The sequence below is a fragment of the Psammomys obesus genome, unplaced genomic scaffold (genome assembly GCF_907164565.1).
Source record: "Psammomys obesus unplaced genomic scaffold, mPsaObe1.curated_primary_1811, whole genome shotgun sequence".
Taxonomy (NCBI): Eukaryota; Metazoa; Chordata; class Mammalia; order Rodentia; family Muridae; genus Psammomys; species Psammomys obesus.
Window position 1 is genome coordinate 418,183 of NW_026596092.1, and position 9,509 is coordinate 427,691.

Genomic DNA, 9,509 nt, shown 5'->3' on the forward strand with positions numbered 1-9,509 from the left:
CCCCACTGCCTGAATGGTCTAGAAATTCTCAATACTGCTTTTCTCTATCATCAAGTGATCCTAAAAACAGCTCCTTTTAGGGGTGTTTTATTATCTTAAAAGCTGAAAAAGCAACCAAGGTTGCCAATCTCCTTTCTTTCTGATAAAATGTTTTGAGCCTCTACCTATCTAGAAATGTGAGATTTTGAAGTTCTGTGTTATTTGGCTTTCAAGGACCGACAGCCTAGAGCAGAGGTTCTCAACCCTCCTAACGCTGTGACCTTTTAATACAGTTACTCATGTTGTGGGGACCCCAACCATAAAGTTATTTTCATTGCCACTTCATAACTGTAATTTTGCTACTGTTATGAATCACAATGTAAAATTTATGTTTTCTGATGGTCCCCGTGGAAGGGTCCTTCAACCCCATCATAGGGGTCGCAACCCACTGGCTGGAAAACACTGACCTGCAGGCTATATTCAGAATCTACATTCGTTTACCAGGGGTGGATAAGTTGTTTGGTTAGTTTGAGACCATCTCACTATACTGCTCGGGCTGGCTCTGTGCTCTCAGTCCTCCTAATTTGACACCGAAATAACTGAGACTATAAGGCCCGAGGCACCAAACTCAGGGTCTTGGTGGATTCTTTGAAGCCATAGCTTGAGGAAGATTAGGCCTGTCTATCCCTATTTTCTTTAGTCATCTTCAACTAAAACCAGTCTACCAGTAAGGGTTCAAATGTTTCTGTGGCTCCATGGATATGTGGAAAGCCAGACTGCCCGGCCAGGGCCTTATATGGAGTAGCTTGAAATTCTAAGGCTTAAAAAGCTTTTCACAGGCACTCGCTGGCTGTGCACAGTTGGGCACCAGCAGCTTCCTCCTGTGGCTGCCTGCTCCTTCAGCCACACTCTGTGGGCAACAGGTGATTAAGATCCGCGTGCAGCCTCCCTGCAATGCTGCCGTGCTCACCAGCTAACGGGGGGTGTCATTCAGCTGCAGTTTGGATTCAGTAGTGATGGAACAGGTGGGCACCACAGGCCTTAGCCCCACCCTGAGCCCCAGGATTCGCACAACCATCTTGCTCCCATCTGGCTGACCTGTTGCCAGCCAAGGACAACTGGAATCTTGGTGCCTCCTCACCTTTCTCTCCCAGAGTCCTGAACCTAACCTCACCCCTAAGACAGGGTTTCTCTGGGTAGCCCTGGCTGTCCTGGAACTCGCTCTGTCAACCAGGCTGGCCTCGAACTCAAAAAAAATCTGCCTGGCTCTGCCGGATGTAAGGTGTGTGCCTCTGCCACCTTGCCTGAGCCTGCTCTTGGCCATTCATCCCTACCCACTCCCAAGATGTTATTCACCACTCCATTTTTGAAATGTCTGGCTTATAGCTTGTGTTAGTCAGGGCCCATCTAAAGGACCAGAAGTGACAGAATGAATGAATATGAATGAATACACCATACACACACACACACACACACACACACACTCATGAAAATGCACACATGCAGAGAAATTTATTAGATTGCCTTACAGGATATAGTCTGGGTAGTCAGACAATGGCTGACTCCTACTAGAGAGGCCAAGAATCCTGTAGTTGCTCAGTTCATGGATGGATGTCTGAGTAATCTCAAACTGATGCTGAAGGCTTGGAGGATCCCTAGAGAGCTGGAGGTCTTCAGTCCACGTTAGGAGCTAAAGAACTCAGCTCTAGCATCAGCAAAGTATGCTGCCGCAACAGGGTAGATGAACATGCCAATGAGAGTGAGGGCGAGCCGGCAAAAAGCAAAGTTTCTTTTTCCATTACCCTGTTACCTTTGCGTCCACCTGAAGCTGCTGTCCACGTTTAGGGTGGCTCTCTCTGCTTCAGAGAATCTGATCAAGAGTCAATATAAAAAAAAAAAAAAAGCCCAAGAAAATAGGTGGATTTGGAATTTAGGAGTAAGTAAGTTCAACATTTGCAATACTAGCTCTGTAGACCAGCCTGGCCTCAAACTCACAGAGATCTGCCTGCCTCAGCCTCTGCCTCCTCGAGTGCTGGGGTTATAGTGTATGCTAACACACCCAGTCAATATTTCTTAAAAAGCCTCAGAAATAAGTGAAACATGGAATTGAGCATATTTATTAGTATGCATAAACTGCAAACGTAGCCAATAAAATGGAACTGTTAGAAGTTATACCTTTATTCACATAAGCAGCTTTTTGTAGTTGTTACACAGCACGCAGCTTTAAGAACATTTTCTAAAACCTGACGAAAACATCCGTTATAACTCAGGTACTGACATAAACATATTGCAAAACAGGATGAGTTGTATGATGACAATTCTATAAAGAATATTACAGTGTATACAAAAGCAAACAGAAATGAAACATACCCCAAGGTTAGTACAGTTTGATTGCTAAGCAGCACCACTGCAGGTGATTTCACTTCTAGCCTCTACGTCTTTGCGGTGACTTTATCACGACGTTTTCATTCGTTGTTAGCTTGTAAATTACAATAATGCCTAAGACGTCTCAAGGCAGTTTTAAAGCCCGTGTCTCGTCCTAACTTCTTACAAACTCTTGAGGAGGAGTCAGGTTCCACATTGTTTTTGTTTTTTCTCCCCTCTTTCTAAGTGCTCTCAATCAACAGGTCTCCTATGATATAACTAATAATCAGTTCTGTCTTTCTCCAAACCTATTTTCTACAAACTGCCTTAGGAAAAAAAACCCTTAAATCCACCTTAAGGTTTTGTTTCTCTCGCTTTTTAAAGAACAGTTTTAGTTCTTGTTAATACTGCATATTTGTTTTAACATTGACTACTTCGTTACAATTTGGCATTGGTTTATTATCTTGTCGTTTTTCGTCCCGCCTGTCCTGGACTGTGCATTAAGAGATCCCCACCTCAAGGGCGGGACCACCTACAAGCTGGCAACTAAGGCAGGCCGGTGGAGCCCAATCGGATCAGGCTTGGGGTGCTTCTCATTAGCATGCATCTTAGGAATCAACCAAGAACCCTTTTCCCAGGCGGACCGCCTTGAGGACGGCAAACCCGTGGGCCCAGAAAATGGTCCAGAGCTTTCTTCGGAAGGGCACCGGGAGGAGGCGTGGCGTGGGCGGGTCCTGATGGGGCTCGGAGGCGGGGCGCGGGAGGCGGGGCTCGGGAGGCGGGGCGCAGGGGTGGCGCCCCGTAGCTCCTCCCACGCGCGGCCCCTGGAGTCCCCGAGGCGCGCGGCCAGCCCAGCTCCGACCCGCCTCACTCGGTGCAGCCGGGCGCCCTAGCGAGCGCGGGCCCGCCGCCGGGCCCGGGCAGACGGCGGGGGGCGTCTCCGCCTCGACTCTGTCTGCGGCCCCTGAGCGGCGAGGGCGAAGGCGAGGCTGAGTGGGGCCGAAACCATGAACCGGAGTTTTCACAAGTCTCAGACCCTACGCTTCTACGACTGCAGCGCTGTGGAAGTCAAGAGCAAGGTAAGTGCCGGAGGCCCACCGTGGCGGTCTGCGTTCGTCCCCGTGGCAAATGAATGGGCCACCCCGCGGAGGGGAGCTGGAGCGGTGTGGGAGGCCACCGACAACTTTGGAGCTTGGGCTCTGCATGCTTCTGCGCGGGGTCCGTGGGATGTGCTCCGCGGCCCCGGCGGTCCTCCCTGCTCCCCGTGCGAACACAAAGCCCCGCGGCCGAGGGCCATGGGACAGTCAGTTCAGGCTCTGAACCCGCTCCACGAGAGCTGCTCTTTTGTTCCACGAACTAGAGACGACCCGGGAGCGCCACACGTTGGAGGGGAGGGCTGTGTTTCCGGGGCGATCTTGGAGCTGAGGACTGCTGGGATTCGGGTCGTGGAGGGGGTCTTTGGGGGCCAGAACCAGGAGGGGGGCCTGGCTGCGCCACCTACTTGGCTATAAGGAGCAGACTGGCGGTCGGCTCCCAGATCAGGGCCCTGGCCCAGCCTCCAGTTTGGCGTTGGGTACCAGACCTGGAGCCCCAGGCGCCCTCTACCCCAAGGCCCAGACCCCTTGATTATTCACCTGGCCCAGGTCCAGTCCTCTTCGACCCAGCCCTGAGCACCCTTCCTACCCAGACATCCTTCCCAGACGCTCCCCTGTCTTAGATCCTCCTGGTCTCTAGGGTGCAAGGACCCATAAAGTCTCATCTGGGCGAGCTGCCCCCAGACCAGACTACAATCCGCTACGGGGCGCGACCCCGGCGCAGACTCAGACCCCCTGGGCGCGCCCAGGCCCCTCCCGCTGCTTGTGCCTAGGCAGAGCGTGCCCGAACTTGCGGGTAGCCTTGTGTCTGGATAATTGGCTGATAGGATCTGGCGCTTCTCCCCTCTGCGGGGGCGGCTCCTTCCCTGCAGGCGCTTTAGTCTGGGAGGGTCTACGGTGTGGACCCCGCGGGATGGAGAAGTCGGTCCATCCCGGGTCTGTGGGAGAAGTCCCTCGAGCCTTTTACTGATTAGGAGATAAGTCGCCTTGTTTCTGTGGTGTTCTGGGTGAAGAAGGCAGAGGTCCCGGTCACCAAGGGTGAATTCCCCCCCAACGCTTCTTAGGTGCGCCTAAGGCCTGGGATTCATTCGCCTGGTCTCTGGAGCCCTCGCTAGACTATTGACCAGAACCAAAGAGTCTTTTGGTGTAAGATTTTCAGGGTGTCTGCAGAATCCTGGCAAAGGGACAGTCCCTTAGTAACAGTGGGGTTCCGTTGCAGACCCTCTGTGGAGAGTGGCAGGGTCTCCACATTTGGGGACTCTCTTACTTATAATGAGACCCTACCCTGTTTCCAAAAGGTAATTCTATGGCTCCTGCCCCCAACCCATCCCCTGTGTTGCCCAAGGGTACTCCCAAGCCGCCAAGCTCATGGATCTGTGAAGTTGCGTCCTCGGCGCAGCGTGGGGCAGCAGTAACTACCCATTTCTCCAGCGCTGTAATATGGCAGCCGCTTTATTTCTTTTCGCTGTTTTGAGATGGCTGTACATTCACACACAGACTGAGAGAGAGTACAGAAACCTGAGGTCAGCTTTCCCGCCGACTACAGTGTAGACCCCTTGTGTGAATAGAAGGGATCTTACTAGAGAGCTCTGTGCTTGCTTGTGTGAGCACGCAGGCGTGTGCACTCGTGTAAACACCATCACAGTCAAGGTACAGGGCCATCCATCACAAGGATTCTTCCCCACCACTGAGCTTGGACTGAGCGTGTGCTGGCGCTCAGCGGCTTTGAGTGGCACGCTGTGCATTATCAGACTCAGCCCGAGGCCGCGGGACAGACTGGAGGAAGTGCCCTCACCAGGCCTTATTCTGCAGTTCTGGGCTGTGGTCCATGCGGGCTCAGGGGAGAACAGGCCACCTGCCTTTGTTTCCTGGAGCACCAGCCCAGCGGCCTCCTCCAGCTCTGCACAGTGGAGAAATGCCACTCCATGCCCCTGTGGTTCCAAGCTCAGAGGCCGTCTTGAGTGTAGTAAGTGGCAGAGCTGAAGTTCGTTTGAGCTAGGGAGACGCTGGCTGGCCCACACTGACCTGGACAGCCCTGGAATGGCTGTTGTACACTCCCTACCCCACCATTTGGCACACTCATTGCCTGTCCAGAGTGTCCCCTGTGGCTCTTCCTCCCTCCCTCCTCCCTCTTTCCTCCCACTCTGTAGTTATGTTACCGTAGAGTCCATCTCTTCAGGGAAGGGCCTTTGTCACAGTGCTGGAGGCAGAACTTCCTATCAGCAAAACCTCGTGCAACGTGTACAGCCACAACACCATGCCTTTGCTTGGGAAAATGGCATCCAGGGAGCTCAGGGCTCCCACGTTTTGCCCCCTCTCTGCATTTGGGGGCTCGGGGCAAGTCATTTAGTTTTCTGTCTCAGTCATTTCATCTGCAGCATGGGTGTTACAGCGGAGGCGCTCACCTCCTGAGGTGAAAGGGAGCAGCGAATAGAGGTTGGAAACTGCCGCACATCCACGGGTGCAAGCATCCCCCATCAAGGTTCGGGGTCTCGTGGCTAAGGTGCCTGGCCTGAAAACTGACACACATCCTCCCAGGCCCGTGATCCCTGAGCATCTGCCACGGCTGGCCAGTTCCTGGCTGTGCCAGGTGTGTATGCAGAGGGCACAGGTTCCTGGCCTGGTGGCTGCCGCCCATCTCATGTCCCCCTGCACTTCCCTCAAATTTTTAATTCTAGCTCATTGTCTCTTCCTCTTCAGAACTGCGTGCGCTTCTGATTTCCTGCTTCCGCCTGCCCTTCCCACTCCACTTTGACTTTTGCCTCTCCAACCTGGAGCCAGAAGGGAGAGACGGGAGATGTGTAGGGAAGGGTGTCTCAGGCGGAAGGAAGAAGGGCAAATGCCTACACTGCTGGAAGGATAGCAAGAAGGCCGCTGCCGTGAGGGACAGGTGTCTCTCATTCCTCATGCCTTCTGCTCCAGCATTGTGCCTCCTCTGTACAGCACCAGCCCCATCTTCTGCTTGAAATCCTGAAAGGAGGAACAGGCCCTCCTCCCACCTCAGTAGCATCCCAACTCCGGAATTAGAGTTACCATTCCGGGTTCTTTTCTGCACTGTGTGGTGTTGCTCCACACCTGCCTTGGCCTGTGCCCCTAAACAGGAGTCTCTGCTTTTCCTTAGCCGAGAGCTTTTTCCAGACCGTTCCCTTTCCACAAGGCCATTCTGAAGGTTCCCACACCAAACCAGGCTCACTCTGTCTGACCGTTTTCTACTCGTTTTTCAAGCATCCACCGCAACACCCACTCTGTCCTGCTTGGCACTGAAGGTTTCTTTTTGTGTGTATGTGTGTGCGAGGCTCCCTAAGGAAAGCTGAGGGGGGGGGAGGATAAGTGCTTCAGGTGATTCTGTCGGCAGACGAACTTTTCTTAAATGCTGCCTCATGGCCTGCTGACGGCACACGCCTCATCACATTACGGTTCCTAAACTAGCATCATTAAGACATATCATGCAGTCTGTGCTTCAGTTTGGCCGTGTGTTATAAATGTCTCTTCATGCCGTTAAGATGACTGTGTAGTGTTACATGTCATGTCCAAACCACAACGGATTTAATCAATATCTTGTTCGAGTTCTTCCTGTCTTTTCCACACTTAAACTGTGCTGTGAGCCATATTGGAGTGTGTGTATATATATATATTAAAGCTTGTGTAGAATACACAACATAAGGCCCATGAACATTATTGGTTGTATTAAGTCAATACAGAACTCTGTGTATTTAAAATTATTTGAGAGAAAGATGTGCATATTTTAAAGGTTTTGAATACGTAATTAGTAAATGTTTGGGCAGGTGAGATGACTTATTGGTGAAGGCACTTGCAAAGCAAGCCTGACCTCCTGAGTTTGCTCCTTGGGATCCACATAAAGGTAGGAGGAGAAAGCTGACTCCACAAAGTTGTTCTCTGACCACCACACACACCACGGCATGCGCTCTCACGCACACATGTATATCCAAAACCTTCTAAAATGTTCTGAGAAGTCACTTCTGCTCTTTTATATACGATGCTCGATATCCGCCCATTTTCCTCACCCACCCCCCCCCCCCCCGCCTGCTTTCAAGCCCTGGCCGATTTCTCTTTCCTTCCTGATTGTTAAGTGAGGCAACAGCCTCCTGTTTTAATTCGCATTTTCTTGAGTTGTGAACAAACTGGAAATTTGCATGTGCTAGTTCACTCTTTGTTCATCTCCTTATAGCTTCCCGTTTTTATCCTCTTCCCATTCGTTCTCTTTGTGTCTACTTTTGGGTAGACACAAAGTTGATTGTGTCATTGATGGGGGCCTCACCAGAGCCGGTGAGACTGATCTTCGAGGTTCTGAGTGGAGTCGGTGTCCTCTTTCTAGTCCTCTTTCTAGTCGAGCCTAGCTGAGACATTAACCTGGGCCCCCTGGGAGGGCGTGTGCGAGCAGCACCCAGATGGCCCGGCTGATCACATGCTGGCTGGCAAAGCTGTGCTGTGGACAGCTGGGCACGCAGTGTCTTCTGTCAGCCTGTCTCCTCTGATCCCCGAGATCTTATCTCTGGCTGTGCGTGTTGGCTGCCTGGCCCTGCAGGGACCCACCCTTCCACCTGGCATGAGACAGCGGGTGGGATGGAAGCTGGGCCAGGCCTCCCTGTTGGATGACTGAGGACTTGCCTCCTGTGGGCCAGTTGAGAACTGTCTGGACATGGTTTGACTCACCTGTGTGTCAGCTACACCCTTTTGAGATTCTGGTTTGTTGTATTTGTGCAAGTATGTGTTTCAACAAGTTCTGGGACTTGATTTGAGAAGTTGCCTTCAGAAGAGGCTCTTGACAGGGACCCAGGTAGGATGTTAGTTTGGGGAGCATGGATGGTGTCATTGCCCCTAGACAATGTCATTCCCACCTTTTCTGGATGTGTGGCCAGGGGCTACTATCTCTTGTTAAGGAGTCAACTATTGCCTGAGGCCTGGGGCATTCCAGACATTGGGCTGGGGGTTTCCTAAGTTTAGAGAAGGAAGTGGTATCAGAAATTTTGAAGTGGAACCTCTAAAGGGCTCAGACGCTCTAGCATCCGTGAAGTGTCTGGATTGACAGAGGGGAGGTGCATCCTGGCTTGAAAGGGTCTCTTGATCCTTCAGGGGCAACATAAAGGGAGCATGAAGTGATGGCAGCAGAACAGGCAGGCAGACCTGTCCAGCTGGCTGTTCAAATGAAAAATCCACATGCTTACTGACTCCTCACTTCCTTTTGGGCGTAAATTCAGGACCCAAAGTGGAGGTGTATACATACTCCTTTATGGCCACTCAACTTCCTCGCAGCACGCTTCTAAGCTCTAAGGCCCTACTGACACTGGGGTGTAAGACATGGCACAAGTGAGGGGCTGCCCTCCGTGAATGGTCCCATTCCAAAGCAGTTAACATTGAGTAAGCAACCCCGACACACGTGTGAAATACGTGCCAGACATGGTTCCAAATGCACTGAAGGTACAAGAAAGAATTCATCCGTCCCCATCATAACCTGTAAGAGGGCTCTCCTGTCACCTCCATGATACACAAGGGGACACTAAACCCTGGGAATTGTTTTGCTCTGCCCAGGGTCTAACAGAGGTTCTGAAACCCAATCAGTGCACTAACAGCCTATGGCCACTATCGGGGAAGGCTCTTCATAGGGACTGTCAAGTCAAGAAGTCCAGCTTCCCCATTCAGTATGAGAGCCTTAGCTCTCCGGATACCTGCGCAGTGTTATGGTTTCCCATATGGGATGAGAACCCTGGTTCCCCAGGTCTGGAGCTCATGGAAACAGCTGAGACTGCCTGTTGGTTTTAAGATTTTTCTTCCCTTGCATTGTGGAAGAAGGTTCTTGATGCATGCCCTCAAGAGAAGCCCTCTATTCAGTACCTGGTTAGGAAATGCTGATCCTGCCCTCCATTCAATCGTTTGTGGGGTTTTTACTCTTTTACTGGGCAACTGCTGTGTGTCAGGTGTGGAGGCCATGTCGGGTTACAAAGGCAAGAAAACAGACTCTGTGTCCACTATTTTCAGCTGAGGGCAGATTTGGATGAGGTGGCATTGTGTGTGTGTGTGTGTGTGTGTGTGTGTGTGTGTGTGTGTGTGTGT

General features: G+C 51.6%; 1 protein-coding gene across 1 annotated transcript in view; it reads left to right on the forward strand.

Annotated features, from left to right (window-relative positions):
• The first annotated feature begins 3,214 nt into the window (after positions 1-3,214).
• Pard6g (par-6 family cell polarity regulator gamma) overlaps positions 3,215-9,509 on the forward strand; it is a 65,318-nt gene continuing 59,023 nt past the window's right edge. Inside the window, exon 1 of the mRNA XM_055628008.1 lies at positions 3,215-3,422. Coding sequence (XP_055483983.1) covers positions 3,351-3,422 — 72 coding nt within the window. The 5' untranslated portion in view covers positions 3,215-3,350. The remainder of the gene's footprint in view (positions 3,423-9,509) is intronic.